The following is a 19,193-nucleotide window of genomic DNA, read 5'->3' as shown; positions in this document are numbered from 1 at the left end:
CACCCCACCCCCACTAGAGCTGTACCTTGAGTATCCTGCCTTCCATTCTTAATTAGCACTTTTCTTAGACAATATCACCACCTTCAACACCTCTTTGATCCTTTTGTCTGTGACATCTTTTGATTATCTGCTCCTATCACTGCTTGCTTATCTCCACAATCATCCCACCCTCAACTTCTCTCTCCCCCCGCCCCTCCACCTTAGACCAGCTTATATTTCACCTTTCTCCTAACTATACTCAGTTCTGCCAAAAGGTCATGAAGACGCGAAACGTTAACTGATTTCTTCTCCACCGATGCTGCCAGACCTGCTGAGTTTTTCCAGGTAATTCTGTTTTTGTTTTGGATTTCCAGCATCCGCAGTAGCTTTTAGCTTTTTGATTTTATCAATTATACCTAAATGGACAAGGAAATTATTATTTAATATTTGGTGTCCAAGTTGACAAATATGAATGATCTATCATAAACTGGGTCAATTGTAAGGGAACTGAATGAACAGACAGTTGAAAAAGGATAACTGAGGTTTTGTAGTTTAACAATAAATGTCCACTGTTGGGATTAGCCCTTTTCCTAATATTGAACTAATCTAAACAAAAACACAAACTTTAAAAGTAAGAGGAAAACAGAAGTATTTCTACTTTTTCACCTTTGCAACAGATAATTTACCATAAGAGCAGAGAGAGGACTGTGCCACTATCAGCTGCCACTTGGAGCTACACAATGGCAGCTCAACAGGGCAACCTACACTCTGATCTGCTCTTTTTACTGAGCTGAATAGCCCCCACTTCATCTCTGTATATTCTGAGATCTTAGGAAATTGCAGGACAGCAATCATCAACTGTGGACAGTACTGATTTTTCAGCACTTTCTTACTGTAAAGCTGAACTAGAAGCATAAAGAGGAAGAATGGCACCAGTGAGGAAGTGGTAGTCTGGCCTCCTAGTAGGGGACTCCCACTTTCAGGGAGATACAAACACAAACCAATTAGCCTTTACTCACACCCAAGGAATTCACCAAGGCTCCTTAGATAGCACCTTCCAAACCCACGACCACTACCATCTAGAAGGACAAGGACAGCAGGCACATGGGGAACACCACCACCTGCAAGTTTATCTCCAAGCCTCTCACCATCCTGACTTGGAAATATATCACCGTTCCTTCACTGTCGCTGGGTCAAAATCCTGGAACTCCCTTCCTAACAGCACTGTGGGTGTAACGACACCACATGGACTGCAGCGATTCAAGGCGGCAGCTCACCACCACCTTTTCAAGGGCAATTAGGGATGGGCAATAAATGCTGGCCCAGCCAGTGAAGCCCACATCCATGAATGAATAAAAAAAAACATTCCAACAAAGCCCCCTCAAGTGATTTGTGCGAGCTCAGTGCTTCATCTTCAAGGCACAAAAGAAGAAGGAACTGATGGAACCTTTTCCTTGCAAAAGCATAGTGCTGGTGAGTCATAGAAGGACAAGTACAGAACCAACTGTCTGGACAATTCAGCTCTCTTATCCAAAGAGAAGGAGTAGGCATTAATGAAGATCAGAATATATTGTACATTATGCTAGTTTTGTTGTTGATCACTTACTTATCAATGCAAGCCTTCACTTTCATTAGGTGAGTTCCCACCTCTTGCAGTTTCACCAAAAGTCTGCGAAAGGACAGAAAATAGAATTTAAAATAAAATGTCACACATAAGATCATGTATTTCAAGAACTATAACGCATTTGAAAATCTTAAGTTCTGCCCCAACGTCATATAATTTTTGTTCAAGGGCCAGCAGCAAATCCACTACAGGTTAGAGTCGGGGGTAGAGAAATATTTAGTGACGCCCCCCCTCCCCCTCTTCACACCATGACATAAGATATAAGAGAGCATTACTTACACGCACCATTACAAAACTGACTCACCTCTGGAACAGGAGGGTACAAATGTGTAAAGCCACTGCACTACCAAGAGCCCACTTAAGCCATGTTATCATCTGAATAGCCAGACTGTGGTCTACCCTTTAATGCATTTCTGGACATTTTATTCTACAAGTGGGTACTGTCAGAGTCTTAGAAATGAATATTTTATACCAGTGACAATAGCTAATATTATGAAAGTGTGCTGAACAGTTGAGTTTGCTCAAACTGTCTGATAATCCAGCTAATACTAGTCACAATCTGAGAATACACTTTAGAACTGAATGTACCAGCACCAGAAACACCCAAGATTTCAGAATTAAGATACTAATCACTATAAGAGCATTTTTTTTAAAAACACCATTATTATTTCTGCTTTCTCTCATTACAATGCACCATTGACCCCTAAAATGAAATTCTGCCAAAAGTTACTGTTTTTAAGTGGCAGCAATGTACAAACTGGTAACATCCTGTCTGACTTTAAAAGGTCAGCAATTTACCAGATGTTGTAAATTTTCAGGTCAAAAGACCAGTCAGCAATAATAGCCCCTCTTCACCAAATCACTCAAACTCTGCACTGATCATTGGTCAGCTCAAAACAACCTTTAAATATATATTTAATACACTAATACAACAAAGAGCCTAGGGGAAGTTACAAGGCACAAATCCCTCCCTGCTGCTCTGGTACTGTTCACAGACTGCACAGTGAGAGTCAGCCATCAGCTGAAGTAAAGAAAGAGCTTACATTTATGCAGCACCTTTCATTACCCTAGGACATCCCAAAGTGCTTTATAGTCAATCAAGTACTTTTGAAGTGTAGTCACTGTTGTAAGGCAGAGCAATGCAGCAGCCAATATGCACACAGCAAGTTCCTACAAACAGCAATGTGATAAATGCCCACTAATAGTTTTTTGTAATGTTGAGGGATAAATATTGTCTAGGACACAAGGAAAACTCCCATGCTCTTCTTCGAAATAGTGGCCATGGGATTTTTTTTCATATCCACCCAAGAGGGTAGATAATACCTTGGTTTAAACATCTCAGCCAAAGGGCAGCACTCCCTCAGTACTACACTGGGAGTGCCAGCCTGGACTATGTGCTGAAGACTATGGAGTGGGACTTGAACAGACAACCTTCTGACTCAGAAAAGAGAGCATTACTACAGAAGTACCCCACTCAATTACTGCCACATCAACTTCTCCTAAGCATTTCTTGTTCCACACACAAAACCCAAGTGTGAATCATTACAAAACAGTCAAGTACTTTAAACATTATTGCACTACTTCACTGAAGAGGAAGGTGACATCTGTACTCACCGTGGCTTAACTGAGAACTGAGAGCTTGTTCTCAACACCAGAGGCATCTTACTCTGAAGAGGCATACAAGGTTGGTTCTCCACAACAAATGCACTGTATTTATATTTAAAAAAAGTTCATTTATTTTAAAGGAAATAATAGTGAAAACTCTCGCCATTAAAACAGCAGCTTAAAGGCTATAGTTGCCTTAGTTTCCTTGAAATTAAAGATTTCATGTTCCCACCAATTTACATACTTGATATTCATACACTCGTATCTTCAACCCAGCCCTCAGCCCTCTCCCAGAATTTTAACCGACAAAATTATCCATGGAAAACATTCCCAATTACTGACATGTATATGGCATGGGGAAAAGATGAAATGCTAAAACAATACAGAATGTACAGCACAAAAACAGGCCATTCAACCCAACTAGTCCATGCTGGTGTTTATGCTCCTCTGCCCTCCATCTAGTCCTTACTTATTTGCTGACTTTGGGTAAAGGCACATTGCTGTCCTGGGAAAATATCTTGTGGATCATTTAATTAGATTAAAAGCAGCAAGAATTTGTATAGTGATTGGAGGATACAATAACATCTTTGGCTAAAACTGTTAATACTGGATAAGAGTTCACCAAAAAAAAAACACAACTCCTGTGCAACAATTTATGCTGTGGTACAACAGCTGCTACAGAATAAGCCATCAGGCAAAGTATATAGGTACTAAGAATATGTCTCAAGTGATGTAAAATAAAGTCAATCTCCCAAGGCCCTGTCCAGCACCTTTGCATGAGCCAGGTTAGCAGGGCTACAGCTTGTTTCTCCAAAGCAGGTCTTTGTGTTTTAAAGGGATCCTTATCATAGGTCAGTTTAATTCCCAGCTCCTCCAGTTTCTTCAGCAACCTTTTCACTTGAAACAGACACATTGCACTTGCAGTAAACCTGTAAGATAAGAATTTAACAGGAGTTATGAGGCAGTGGAGATAATCAGTACCAGGGTTTAGCCCAGGCAAACCCTTCTTATTTTATCTTCTCTCTTCGACAGTTAGCTGAGTTTACTCACTAGCTCACACCTTGTCATGGTGCCCTCAACGTTAAAATAAAAAGACAGCCCCACACTGCAGTAGTAATACCAAAGTTGTATCAGCAAAGATGACCTCCCAGCAAAAGCAAAACACAATTCTTTTATCAATTAAGTTCAGCCTTTGTAGATTTACACCATGCTTTGCTGATTGTAGCTGTCATTTTCTATGTAATTAGTATAATGATAAATGAGCTGTTTCTTTAATCATGTTGTCTGCTACAAGCACTTAACAGTGGCTTTCAAGTCAAAGTAAAAAGCTGTGGCAACAGCCAATTAAGATTTTAAACATTCTCAAGGTATCCTAATTTACTTACATGCATTGTAAAAGGAAGTCTTGGGACACAGTCTCAAGACACAGTCAGCCAGAAGCTCTGGGTTCAAGTCCCACTTTAGAGCTTGATGGCCAAGGAAGGGCGTGCTATGGTTCTACCTGTCCCCAGTGTTGTGAAGGATGGGTCTGGCTACGCTGCCGCGGAACACTCCAAGTAGTTGGACCGTGCCGTACCACCTGTCCCTCGTGGAAAAATTTATGCAGAGGAACACCTTTGACCACAAGTCCATCAGGCAGTGATCGGCACGTAACATCTTAGAGGCCCTGCGGGAAAAGGAGAGGGTGGATCCTGTGGGATGGCTCCCTGAGCAGACTGTCAAAGTCATTTGGCAGAATGCCTCATCACCAGAACTTTCCAACAAGCACAAAGATGTAGCTTGGCTGGTGCTGAGAAAGGCCCTCCCCGTCAGATCCTTCCTACACGCCAGTAGTCTCACCCCCTCTACAGGTTGCCCTCGAGGTGGCTGTGGTGGGGACGAGACAGTTGTTCACCTCCTTGTGCATTGTGCCTTTGCAAAGAGGGTCTGGAGAGAGATGCAGTGGTTTCTGTCGAGGTTCATCTCGAGCAGTGCTGTGATGCAGGACTCTGTGCTCTACGGGCTGTTCCCAGGGACACGCACCGAGACAACCATCAACTGCAGCTGGAGGATCATCAAATCAGTGAAAGATGCTCTTTGGTCTGCCCAAAACTTGTTGGTCTTCCAGCGCAAAGAGTTGTCCCCGACCGAGTGTTGCAGACTGGCACATTCCAAGGCCCAGGACTACGTGCTGAGGGACGCACTAAAACTTGGGGCAGCCGCCGCAAAGGCGCAATGGGGAAAGGTCACTGTCTAAGACCTTTCTGCCATAGGGCACCAAGGGGCTGGAAATTGTGTAGAGCCCCTCAGACTGTACAGCTCACAATGAAGGTATGCATTGAATACTAGTTGTATTATAATTGTATTGAAGCACCTCAGAGTGCAACATGATGTATGTCAATACCTGCAATACCATTGTCTGATTGTCTGTAATGACCAGATTGAAATGATTGTAATCTTCATTGATTGTATTGATGCACCTCATGATCCATGTGTAAAAGTTGAATCTGATTGTACTTTTTGTGATGGCAATTTTGAAATGTTTTGTAATGTTCTTCCAGATATTTTATGAATAAAGTATATTTTTCAAAAAAAAGTGTTCACAATGTGGAAAGGTCGCTGCCTAAGACCTTTCTGCCATAGTGCACCAAGGGGCTGGGAATTGTATAGACCCCTCTGTCTGCATGACTCACAATGAATGTATGTAGTGAATACTAATTGTATTATAATTGTATTGAAGCACCTCAGAATGCAACATGATCTATGTCAATAACTTGAATACCATTGCACTGACTGTTGGTAATGACCATGTTAAAACGTCTGTAATGTTCATTGATTGTATTGAAGCACCTCATGATCTACGTGGAAAACTGGAATATGATTGCACTTTTTGTGATGGTCATTTTGAATTGTTCTGTAATGTTCTTCCAGATATTTTATGAATAAAGTATATTTTCCAAAAAAAAGGGTGTTCACAATGCAGCCAAATAGGTCAAGTATCAACTTGTAAATCCTTCCAACACTCACTAATGGCAGGCAATAAGAGCTGGACGGATTCCTGGTCAGCCATGTGATGGACAAAAATTGGAGCCTCTATCATCATTATCCATAGCTCCAGGATACAACATGCATGAATGCTGTCAGAGCAACTCAGACTCCTTAGCAGGGGGCTGGTTGGCTTAGTTGGCTGGACAGCCGATGTGGATCAGATAAGGGCAACAGCATGGGGTTCGATCTCCATTCCAGCTGGGGTGGGTTTGGGACCTGCCTCCTTGCCCTACCCATGGTGGTGTTGTGGGTCAGGCCTCCCGCACCATCCCCTCCCCGCAAACACCCTCAGGCAGAGAGAACTCGAAGGCAACACACATTGATACATTCTGCTGGCCCAAGGAGCTTGACAATATCCAAACGTTACATTAGCCTTCAAGTATAGTGGCATGTTTGTGCAAGCTAGAAGTGGTGGGGACTGTATTTTTTTAGTATTTATTTCCTCTGTAGCTACCATAACAATTTCATGAGTCACCAGCTTTCCTTTACAATTGCCTCCAACTTGCCACCTGTGCTACAACTGAGCATAGCTCCCCTGGGCTAAGGAATGGAAAACAAGAAGAAAAATAAAATATAACCAAATCAGCCAGGGTTTCTACTTCTGACTGCTATCCGGTGGCCCATGCAAGAAATTGTTCATGTGTTGGACAAGGTTTGAATCAGTGTGAGCAAGGCCTCCCTCGCCCAAATCAACACAAGCTACCGTTCTGCGTACCAGCTCTCCAGTTGATCCAAGCAAACGTCCAAAGGAGCACCAATGCAAGCCTTCTGTTGCCGCCGTTTCCACTCTGCCAGCTCCTCTTTCACCAGTGTGTCCAGCAGCTTCCCAGCTTCCTTTAGAAGCTCACTGAATTTATCAATTGCTTTCTGCCAAAGACAAAATAAAATTCTCAAAGCATATCAAACAGGATGGATTAGGCACTGGTCTTTCATCTCTGGGACCAGGGCTCAAATTCAGACCACTAAGCTAAACATCATCTCTTCCTGCTGGTTATATGGATCCTATTTAAATGAGTTTGGAAATGGGCACAGACCCACAGCACAAACCTGACCACAAGTTACTCAAGTAGCCTGATGGCTGATTTAGGAAATGGACAAATACCAACACTGGTACAATTAGGGTATGCTCTTCTCATTGAGGGGAGCCTTGGCACACTATTGGGCCAGAAACTGGACCCAAGAGCAGAAGGGGGAGAAGAGAAAAAGAAAATAATGGAGCTGATCTTATGCATGTCAGAATGACAGGTTAGAATTTAATTAGCAAAGACCTGAAAAGGTTATGTGCCCACCCACTCAAGACAAAACCTGGCAAAAGAAGGCTCAAGAGGGAGGAAAACAAAATACAAATCAATTAATGGCTTGATTAGCATTAATCTAAATTATATGTGGAACTGAAATGAATGCCTTGCCATCAGGACTTATTTTTTAAAGAAAAGTCAATTACAAAAGATTAACAAATGCAATTTTGTTGAATCATTGCAACTGTGCTGATGACACAAAGGGAAATGCATAGAAGATGTTACATAGAGCCCACAATAATGAGTAGCAATTTATATTTGTATTTTCTCAATACAAAGATTTAAATGATTCCACTTTTATGCAGAAACAAAAAAAATCTCATAATTAAACATGCAATTAAGTTTTAGACCCCAAGTAAACATGAAGCCTCTATATTCCAGGAACATGGTAGTATTCCAGAATTACAAATAATAAACTTAAAATTGGAGATTCCCAAAAGTGTAAGTTTATCTACTAAGTAGACCAGGAAAATCCTGGGTTCAAACTCCAATCTTTGCCACATTAGTTGACCTCAGTGGGGGCAGGAGGGATGCTAGAATTATCTTCAGTACCCTGCGTTAAGTGACAAGTCTCAGTAACATACTTTGCATACCAGACAGCTGTGTAGAAGAGAATGACTTACTTTCCTATTGCTGTCCAGAATATTTAGCATATTCTGTAGCACTTTCATCTCTTCTTGTACCTGCTGAGGGGAACTGTGAGATTCTAAAAGACAATGGAATTGGCCATAAATACACTGTACAGATTAATTTATACATTTAAGAGAGAATTTTCTGCAGGGCACATAAGAATTTCACAGCTAGTGCTCTCCGTCAACACTGGATACCAACTGGGGAAGGCCCCACTTGAGGAAAGGAAAACCATTTCTATCCCACTTGTTTAGTGTTTGAAGGGTAACAATATCGTCAATACTTTGAATAGGAATATTCCATTGGTTTGTCATCCACCTCTTTCTTTGAAGCACCTCAATTTCCTGCTGCGTCCACCACTCCTTCCTTGGGCATGTTTTTTTGTGTTGAGTGTATGATATAAATGCCAGCTGTGTATGAATACCAGTGCTATCGTTATTTTAACCCTTATAATTTGGGGACTGATGATCCAATAAATAAAGACATCACTCAGCGCCACTCAAAAATGGTAGTAGCAGTTCTACAATTGGGCTCAGCTCCCCTGGATTGGGGAGGTAGTGATAGCAAGAGCCAGGGTCCCTGCACCAGAATAATTTCTTGTGACTCTGGCAACAGAGAGAATAACTCAGTCAATGTACACAATTTTTAGCTCAACTGGGATAACTCCTCCACTATAGCCAGATAGTCTGCCAACACCACTGTCAAGGCTGACACAAGGAGAAGCGTCACCTGGGCAAGGTACTGGTGGTGGTGATGATGGGGCAAAAAAATAAATAAATAAATAAAAACTGGTGCCTCAGCGCAGCTCCATCCAAGGTCAAAGTCAACTCCCTCAGAAGAGCGAGGACCGGAAACAACTGCATTAAAATTATTGATTGTGTTTAATCCAATACGGCTGCCACAAAGGTCATTGAAGAGCACAATGCAACCTGCCCAGTTGGTAGAGTCATTTTATCACAGACTTTTACAACCTATGGATTGTTCATACTACACAATGCCCTCCCACCTTCTTGTTCTGGATTTGTGGAGACAAAGTTGAACTGGAGGACCGAAGCTACAAAAAGCCACTCACCTTGAAACTTGAACGTCTTGTATTTGAAATCAAATTCATCTTGTTGTTCCTCTAGAAATCTCAACTCCTGCTCACATGCCTGTACACAACAGTTTCGAATATAATTAGCAAAGGCTTGAGAAAGTTTTTCTCTAAATTAATCTTCAGAGTGCCAATTGGTCCACAGAAATGCCTGCCTCCCTGGGTTGCCTGGATTTGTTTGCTTCTAGTTCACACACCTGACCAAGTGCCAATGTGATAGTAATAAATCTATGCAAATATCAGGCACAGCTTTATTACTGTATTAATTGTAAATGAAAACAATGTGTCCCATTGCCTCAATATCCACCCATTCTTTATCAGACCTATTTTACTTTTTCTGACTAGTCTATCTTTCCTTTTTTTTAAAAAAATACAAGGTGGAAAATGGCAAATTAAAACTGCTCAATTGTAGAAAAAAGTAAAAACTGCTATTAAACTTGCAGCAAGATAAATCTTCCACCACAGCTTATACAAAGTTTGAAAAAACTGTAGAAGAGGAAAAGTTACTGACAGTTCAAGGCAAGTGTGCGAAAGGCTGTGCGAAACCAGCACTCGACCACATGCGGCACTCACTTGCACGCCATTTCTCAAGGCAGTAATTTTCTGTTCGATATCCTGGTACCTTTCAAAGTCCACAGGTTGAGTTGTGTCCAATACCGTCTAGAAAGAAGAAAACAGCTGCCTCAATAATGAAGAACATTCTGATCAGAGTGCTATGTTACAAACAGTTCCATTAAGTCAAGCAAACTTCAAGGGATGGTACAGTAGTCCACTACACTGCAGCACCAAGGCACTGTGATGCAGTGATAGCCTTCTGAACATATACATTTTATAAATTTAATCAGGAAGAGTTACTTTTCTTTCAAACACTTATCTGGATAGATTAATTCTCCTTCAATAATTTAGCCCCTCACCCAGACATTTTAAAAGTTCTACCCATCTTTTATTTTCTTTCTCCAATAAGTAAAAAGTCATAGGCTATTTTACAATGCAAATTCATATCCACTTTAAGCTACATTATGACCACTAAAACTCATGTCACTTAGAATTTATAGCAGCTATTGTGAAGAGAAATGTGGAGATCATTTTGAGCTTGCAGTCTTCTAATCCACTGCATCCACCCTAGGGTGACATGTGCCCTTTGATATAACATCACCATGAGACTGAAAGTGATGTGCATTGCTGTATATCAAACCCAAAGGTAGTGCCTATGGCATCAAGATTTTGAGATTCTGGAAAAATTGAGAGTTGCAAATGGCTGTTGTGCAGACCATACTATATTTTGAGATCGGCATCAGTCAGTTGCTCCCCCCCAACCCCATCCGTTTAAATCAACTAATGCTGGAAGCTTACTCGGGTAGTTTGACTGGAGGTACAAAATCCAGCAATTCAGAAGTTTACTGTGAAAGAAAACGATGTTTGTAGCTGAAAAAGAGAGAACTTGGTACAGCGAGACTTGGGCAACAATGCATCCGCTGACACTTAGATTTAAAGTTGCAGAAAGTAGGATGATTCTATTTGGCACAGATAGCTGCCCTCCAATCATCATCATCTTAGGCAGCCAGCAGGATCAAGGATGACTTGTGGTTCAATGGGTTCCGAGATGGTTGATTAAGTCTAATTCACGATCTGCAGACTCTGCCACTTGCAGCACAGGTGGTACTTGAAGGATTGCTTGGAGGTTTGTGCGTTCCCTCCAACACCTCGACTTTATCTCTGCATATTCATGAAGTCGTTCAATGTGTTCAGTGCCTTCGGTCACAAGCCAGGGATTGAGTCAGTGGGTTATGTTTGATTTCTTCAGGGATGCTTTGAGAACATCCTTAAAGCATTTCCTCTGTCCTCCTGGGAGTGTCCCACCCCAACCGCATTCCAAGTAGAGCAGTTGCTTCGGGAGTCTGGTGTCAGGCATATGAATGACATGTCCCACCTAGAGCAGCTGGTTTTGAGTGATTTAACACCTCGATGCTGGGCAGGTTGGCTTGGGAGAGGACATTGCTTTTGGACCGCCTTTCTTGCCATTGGATTTGGTGGATCTTGCAAATCTCCAGTGCTTTGAAGTACCTGCTGTAGGTTGTCCAAGTCTCCAAAGCATATAAGAGTATGGGGATCACTGCTGCTCAGTAAATCATGACCTTAGTCTTTGGTTTGAGATCCTGGTCCTCAAATACTCTGTCAGCTGAAGGTAAAGCTGGCATATTGAAGGCAATGAAGAATTTCATCATGTCGGTCCGTCTTCATCAAGAGGCGGCTCTCAAGAAAGGGTCCTCATTTTCCAGGATCTTGACATTGATCTTAATCAACTGGGGCAGGGTAGGATGTTTTGCTGTGGGAGCTGGTTGGAAGAGGACCCGTTTTCTGGGGATTTAGTGAAAGGCCATTTTCTCTTATGTTTTGGAGTCATCGTCGACAATGACCTGTAGCTCAGCTTCTGAGTGAGTGCACACACAAGCATTATCTGCATGCTGAAGCTCTTTGACTGAGGTTAGAGTGGTTTTGGATTGACGGCGGTGTAGGTTGAACAGTTTCCCAATCTGTTCTGTGGATTCGCTCCACGCCCATGGGTAATTTCCTGGAAGTACAGTGAGAAAAATGAAGGAGGGAGAAAAATGAAGATCTGGAAAAGACATGGCTGTGGATTCTCTCAAATTTGGCTTCAGATTCCTGGATTTCACTGGGCATCTAGACCACCTTTCTACATTGGAACAAAAAGAAAGACCCTGCTTCTATTTAGAAACTATTATTTTTTCTCCTTTCCTGACCTACTCTGTGGAAAAACCTAGATGTAACATCACCTTTCAAACTTGGCTTCAAATTCCTGAACTTCCCCCTCTAGTCAAAGCACAGTTGACAGCTGCACAGAGGGTGTTTGTCAACCAATTGAATGCAGTCACCCTGAAACTAGTATTTGGTAGTAAATGAGGAAGCAACATATTTATATCAGAAGCAAAGTGAAGCCAAGGGTGCTCCTCACTTTCTTTTTACTGCACAGCACACTTTTCCTGAAGGGGGAGGTGGCAACCAAGTACAATAATACAGACACAAAGGTGTTCAAGCTGAGCTGTTCCTCTTTCTCATGGAGGAGTAGGGGTCAACAGCCATGAATGCAGAGGAGTGCTCTCGATCCTCAAGAACCATAAACTAAGCATCTCTTCAAATATAAAACACCACTGTGGAATGCCTCTCAAGAAAAGGCCATCCACTAGATATTGCTTGAACGTTAATTTCGTGCAACCCTCTCTTTTCAAAGGCAGCCATGGGGTTGACATGAAGCAGTTTGATCCCACATGGGTACCATGCATGGCTCGGCACTGGAAGGAACCTCAGTCAGTGAAAGCTGTGCGCCCTGTCCAGCTTATGCTTCCTTTCCCAAAGCGTTGCTCTTACAAACTTGTAGTTACTTCCTTTACACACAATTCCACTGCAGACTCTCACCTGGCAAGAGGTTTCCCCAGTGCGGCTTGGAAGTATCAGAGAGCATGAAGGCTCCATGTTGCAATAACCATTACTGCTATGGGAAGCATTCCCTGCCCCAGATGTCATGCCAAGATCATCATGGGGCTAACTGCACAACTATGATTGCAACCTCTAATTCACAAGACAGGCAAAGAAAGTCTCCTCTATGTCCAGGTAGGAGCGCAATATTCTTTGTATACAAAAGGCCTTGGGGCAGTAGCAGGTGCACACATCGCACCAGAGATGTCTTTGCACCTGCATGTAATGTTCCATTTTGAAACAGCACTCCTTACCCAGAGTTTAACAGCAGTCTGGAACTGAACATACCATAGTCCCATTTGCCTAAACTTGCTGGGTACCATTTGTATTGCTGCAGCTATTTGCCATTTTAAAAACAAGCACAGCAAGAGGAATAATCAGGCAAATGCAGCAAAAACAATCTTTGCAAAACCATCAATGCAGAAGGTTCAACATTTTTTCCAGGCAAAGAGACTATGTTTAAACTGCATGGTACCAGTTTCTAGGAATTTCTGTAGGTCAGTGAGGCCAATGGATGGCAGTATGTGGCCTCAAAAATGCTTGCTGGAAAAATCTGGCATGTTGAGATTCAGTCCAGTCAGTGGCAGCTTACAAAAATCAGGTTAAAACGTCCTTGTGTGTAATGCTACAGCGTATACTTACACATGAGGGAACAGACCTGCACTGCACACCATAGGGAAAATAAAATTTAGCTTGATTGTTATTGTAATCAGGCATGAGATTTCATTTGAGTTCACAGCAGACCAAGATGGCAGTGAAGAACTGCTGCTGTATTGATGGAGCCTGATGTAAGGCTGTGGGCAATGATAGTGGCCTGTTTGCCCAGAGTAATGAGCAGCAATGTGCAAGACCAGATGCATATTCTGGAAGTGAAACCACTTTGTTCCTAAAGCAGTGCCACTAGGAGCAGGGGCTTTTATGGTGACATGCATGTGATCAGTAATGCTCTGTGCTTTGGGGAATGCAGCCAAATGGTAGAAATAGAGGTATTGAGTACAAAAGCAGGGAAGTTATGCTGAACCTTTAAAAAAGGTCTAGTTAGGCCACAACTGGAGTATCGCACCCATTCTAGTCACCACACCTAAGGATGTGAGGGTCCTTGATAGGGTGCTGAGGAGATTTTAGTTACAAGGTTAGGTTGGAAAAGCTGGGGGTTAATCTCATTTGCTCCAAGGAGAAGAGGGGTGATCTGATAGAGGGGTACAAGATGATGACATGTTTGGAGAAGGTGCAGGGGGACACAGGTTTAAAGGTTTTGGGCAAGAGGTGCAAGGGGAATGTGAGGTTTTTTTAAAAAATATATATAAATATAAATGCAGCAAGTGGCAAAGGCCTGGAACTTGCTGCCCACGAGGGTGTCGGAAGCAGAAACAATGATTTCAAAAGGAAATTGAATGGGTACTCAAAGGAAAAAAATCCTGCAGGGCTATGGGAATCAAGCAGTGGCATAGGACTGACTGGTCTGCTCCTTGGAGAGCCAGCGTAAGAGGACGTCCTATTAGTTGCCCTAAGGTGCGGATGCTCACACACACGCGCACACGCACACGCGCACGCACGCACGCACGCACACACACAACTAGTGCAGGAGATCACTCTGGCTGTGATTCATTTTAGTCGTTTTGGGAATGCAGCAAATAAACACTGTAATCCGCGTAAATAAGCTGAGCAGGTATTGGCAACAATTACAAAGATAGGAGCCTATTTCAGGAGTAGCCAGCAGGAAAACCAAACTTTCTATGCAAGGCTCATATTAAAATGGACACAGCGTCTCTGGAGTGCTGTTCAGCATTATGACTCCATTATGGGGATATGCTCTCAACCTTTAATTTTAAAGACTCAATGAGCCTAGTGGAGAACAGGGCTGATTTTGTAAAGCAGAATCCCCCATGCAGTCTACTGCTTCCAAATCCAGAATCCCCCAGGGCTCTCTTCTCACCAGGAGGCAAGGATTTTAACTTAGTTGATCCAGCACACCCAACCTCCCCAGCCAGCTTTCCTTACATTACCATTATAGACAGGCTTCCACTGTAGGCAGATAGAAGAGGAACATGTGCAACCAGCAGCAAAACTTCTGCAAGGCCTACTCCTAATTCATATGTTTGGAGGTCTGAACATGCAGCATGCAAGTATATCATATGTTGGCAGCTTGCAGTGTTTTTGTTTTCTAATATCAGGGCAAGCAAAATGCAACAGTAGCATTATATAATTCTTCAGCAAAATAGGAGCACACTTGTGCATTTGGAAAGTGCATTTGGAAAGTGCATTAAACAGCTGCCAGGGCACTGTTTCTTTGTGTGATGCTGGTCCAAACAACTGCAGTGTCGCTAAGGCATCTTGCATAGCGACACTATAAAACAAAGCAACATGAGAACAGGACTTACCTTAGTAACCTACCCAAGACCAGCAAATCATTTTTTCACCTTCTACTAGGTGCTACAGCATTCAGTCTTTCAGTCAGCTCCATCCAAGCTGTTCTTCACTGGAGAGTCATCCTCACCTCCAAAATGGCCCATCCTTCTCACAGGGCCTCTTCCAGCATCATTTCCAGAGATGGCTCATGAAATGGCATCGCTCTAACATTTGCGCTTGCTGCAGCTATTCCTTCCTCTTTTCTAGAGCAGGTCAACTTCAGGGCAAGCAGTAGCCCTTGAAGCACTGCTGGCACCAGGTGGCACCCCTGGCTACTGGGTGCACCCAGCACTGTTAACCAGGAACATAGGAAACTCATATATGTGATCTGACTTCACATCATAGCATGTCAGTTCACTGCACCAAAGACGCACAACAGTGCGCCAAGGAACAACAACCCTGGTGTCTTTGCACCAGGACTAGATTATTAGCCCCATATCACTAATGAACAGCTCATATTGTGAATGATCAGTAGAATGGAAAGTTCCAGATGGGTCTGTCAGTCTGGGTTTCTGAAGAACCATCAAGAGAACAGATCAGCGAATCAATAAATAAATAAACCCACGACTTTCAGTCCTCATTTGCATTCCTCATACCTGCTGATCCTCTACAACAGCGTTTAGTATCTTCCTCTCCTGCTTCAGGCGAGCAGCGACAATCTTTGCCAACAGAACTGGGTTCTCTCCATAACATTCCTAATGAAAGAGAAGCCAAAGCATTAACATAACTACCTATAATACAGGGAGAGGTTCTGTGTTGATTGTGGGTTCCACCTTTTATCTTACAGCACCGAAGGCCATTGGTTTATTGTGCCATGCCAGCTCTTTGAAAGAGAGTTATCCAATTAATCTCTACTCCTGTTTTTCCCAGTACCCCTGCAAATATTTCCTTTTCAAGTATTTATCAAATTCCCTTTTGAAAGTTATTATTGAAAATACTTCCACTGCCCTTTCAGACATGTTCCAGATCAACTAGACAGACCATTAAAATGTCCCATTATTATTTCTATTTTGCTTAATTTAAATTGTAGCTGCGCCACAACATTGGTTTTTAGTCATATTTAAAATGGGAACATGTCTGCTTTTTTTTGGGTCATGTTTCGTTGTTCTTTTTAGTTCGAAGGCTTGTCGGCAAAGGAAAGAGACATAACAGGAATTCTCCATGATCTGTGACATTTGACAGACAATGTTTTGCTGGGGTGAAGTGGAAGTTGGAGATGGAATGGTACATAATGAACTCAAAACAGCAGGGAGAGCTTTACTTTCCAGCCACCTGACGTTATAAAAATAATGTTTGCAAGGCTCTTAAGAAAGTTTGGGCTTGACTCAAAAAGGCACTTGCCTATTGGGAGAGATCTGTTATTCTTAGATATCATTAGTTGCCTGGACCATGTATAATTCTTTCAGCTTTGCGTTATATAATTTAGTTAATTTAGGGATGTGGAACTCCAAGATACTGAAGCACCCACGTTCTTTAATCCAAGGTCCAATTAAAGGACTAAGAATTTGGAAAATCTTGGATTCAGTAAATTAGTAAGATCCTGTCAATTATTAGTCAAAATCCTGGAACTCCCTTCCTAACAGCACTGTGGGTGTACCTACACCACAGGGACTGCAGCGGTTCAAGGCAGCTCACCACCACCTTCTCAAGGGCAATTAGGGATGGGCAATAAGTGCTGGCCCAGCCAGCGATGCCCACACCCCATGAATTGGGAATTTATAAAATTCATCTTACGGTATTGCTAGTTTTACCTGACCTGCTTCAATGTTTTTTGCAAGAAAGAATTGGAGGAATTTGGCAGTGAACCTTAAACATAGGATCAAACATTACTATATAGTGCTTTCTTACCTATCAGAATAGCCAGGAGTATGATGAATGCATGTTATTCCAAACTGCTGCCATATTGCCCCACCCTTTCTCCTTTCACATCCTTCCCAAACAAAGCCCAGGCATTTACTCACTGGTTTGTCCCGTTTGAATTGCAGAGGCTCAAAGCTTTGAAAAGAGCTGTTCTTAGCGCTGCTGCCTCAGATAAATCCAAAATGAGGACAAAAAATTTGTTTGCATCAGCAATTTGAGATATATATGCACAACTTAATGGGTACATGGGTTTAACTTTCTGGAGCTGTGACCACAACTAGAGCGTTGAGACAAACTGGAATTGCAATATTGCATCAAAAGCCACACAATCAATTTATATTTTAAGATTCAGCAGTGGATGCTCCATACTGTGCCACAGATCAGTAGGATATTGGTTCATGCCTATAATTTCCTATACAATTTATGGGAGATGGAGGGGTGGGATGGTCTTGGAAGAGGGAAAAAAGGAGACAAGACAGTTCACCTGAATCAAGCACAATGCCCTCCCATTAAAGTGAGGTTCAATGCTAGCAGGTCTAGCTCATCATTTGTTCACAGAAGGTAGAGGAGAGAGATAATTCCAGAACATTACTTCAAAGAAAAACAGATCAGCAGGACCAGAGAGCCTAAGTTTATTTTTCACTAACTTACAAATTTCGAAGATATTCCAAAGAATTTGCTCAAAACGGTGTTAATTGTTTGGAATGGCCCACCAGATAAACCAGTAGGGCCAAAGGCATTAGGGCTTTGCAAATGCAGTTGGATGCTCAAGATCTGTTAAACAGAGTGCTTTACACACATCAGTTCCTTTGAAACACAGCAACGTTTGTAGGCAAATGCCGCAGCCATATTGCGCACAGCAAGATTCAAACAGCAATGAGCAGCTAATATGTTTTTGTTGGCCTTGATTGAAAGAGGAATTCTGGCTGGAACACTTGGAGAACTCCCCGTTCTTCAGATAGTGCTGCAGGATTCTTTACATCCACCTAATGGGGGTCTCAATTTAACTTTCTTTCAAAAGGCGGTACCTTAAAGCAATGCAACACTCTCTCGGTGCTGCATTGGAACACCAGCCATAATGACACGCTCAATTACCGAAATTAGGTTCTTGGAAAAAATGTTTCTTTTTTTGCACTTCCTCCATGAACTTACAGCTGTGGCTTTCACAACCACTGTGGTCAAAGCTGAAAACACCAGCAATCTGTCCAAACTGGAACTACCATCGGCCAGTTTGAATTGAACTTTAAAAACCTCAATCAGATCTTTTTTTTCTCCTTTCTTATGTAGCCAACGATGCCAGGCACATGATATTTCAATGTAGTCTTTGTTAAAGAGATGAGCCAGTAACAGCAACAAACATAAAAGATTTGGTAAAATGCAGCAAAAGAACCACAAACAAATACAATAATTCTGAACAGGGCTACCTGTGTACCAACGCAAATTATAAAATTTGCAAACAAGATGACTCCTTCATTTCTTTATTTAAAGCACTCCACCAAATGGGATTTGGCACAAATCAAGGAAAAATGGTCTGGTAGAATACAGTGCAAGATATACAAGATAGCACATACATGCTTAATGTATGTTTTTTTTAAATAGCAAGTCCCTGGACATGTTATTTCAATATTTGATCACACAAGTTCAAACAGTCTAGGCTACATGCAACCACAATAACAGTTGAGATGAGATTGAGAGATTCAAGCACATTAAAATGTCTACTTCCAAGAACACTGTTGAAATAAAATGGAAAAAACCCTTTCCCACAAAGATTCACCAGTATACACCAAGAGTCAGCAACATATTTCACAAATAACATGTGTGTGTGGGGTGGGAGGGGTTAATGATGATGGGTTACTCAAGCTTGCTATGTCTCCATCATCATCATCTTAACACATTACTGCTTTGTTACAGGCTGGTCATCTCAAAGTATAAATCACATTTGCTGGGTGGAGTGTCAATGTTCTGTCCCATGGAGTACGGCCAGCTCCCTAGCAACATGGAACTACACTGATGGCAGTCAGTGAGTGGAGTCAAGCAAAAGCCAAAATTCCACAATCTAGGAGATACCTGCCAAATACACAGCAATAACCAACTAGAATGGATTATTTCTGGGTTGGCCATCTACATTCACACACACACACCTTTTGTTAATCATCAGTATAAAATTCTTCCC

The 19,193-nt window shown here is 42.1% G+C and overlaps 1 protein-coding gene across 8 annotated transcripts in view; it reads right to left on the bottom strand.

Annotated features, from left to right (window-relative positions):
* LOC144672619 (signal transducer and activator of transcription 1-like) overlaps positions 1-19,193 on the bottom strand; it is a 57,270-nt gene that overhangs the window by 22,584 nt on the left and 15,493 nt on the right. For 5 of the 8 annotated variants that reach the window (XM_078534441.1, XM_078534443.1, XM_078534440.1 and 2 more), the window contains 8 exons: positions 15,757-15,855; positions 9,830-9,916; positions 9,236-9,314; positions 8,157-8,239; positions 6,951-7,102; positions 3,979-4,137; positions 3,218-3,310; positions 1,586-1,648 (listed from right to left, as the gene is read on the bottom strand). In XM_078534441.1, the coding sequence (XP_078390567.1) occupies positions 1,586-1,648; positions 3,218-3,310; positions 3,979-4,137; positions 6,951-7,102; positions 8,157-8,239; positions 9,236-9,314; positions 9,830-9,916; positions 15,757-15,855 (815 nt within the window). The remainder of the gene's footprint in view (positions 1-1,585; positions 1,649-3,217; positions 3,311-3,978; positions 4,138-6,950; positions 7,103-8,156; positions 8,240-9,235; positions 9,315-9,829; positions 9,917-15,756; positions 15,856-19,193) is intronic. The other 3 variants (XM_078534444.1, XM_078534446.1, XM_078534445.1) reach the window with 1 other exon arrangement.

Source organism: Cetorhinus maximus, chromosome X (genome assembly GCF_964194155.1).
Source record: "Cetorhinus maximus chromosome X, sCetMax3.hap1.1, whole genome shotgun sequence".
Taxonomy (NCBI): domain Eukaryota; kingdom Metazoa; phylum Chordata; class Chondrichthyes; order Lamniformes; family Cetorhinidae; genus Cetorhinus; species Cetorhinus maximus.
The sequence above is the reverse complement of the archived record's forward strand: the minus strand, read 5'-3'. Positions and strand labels throughout refer to the sequence as shown.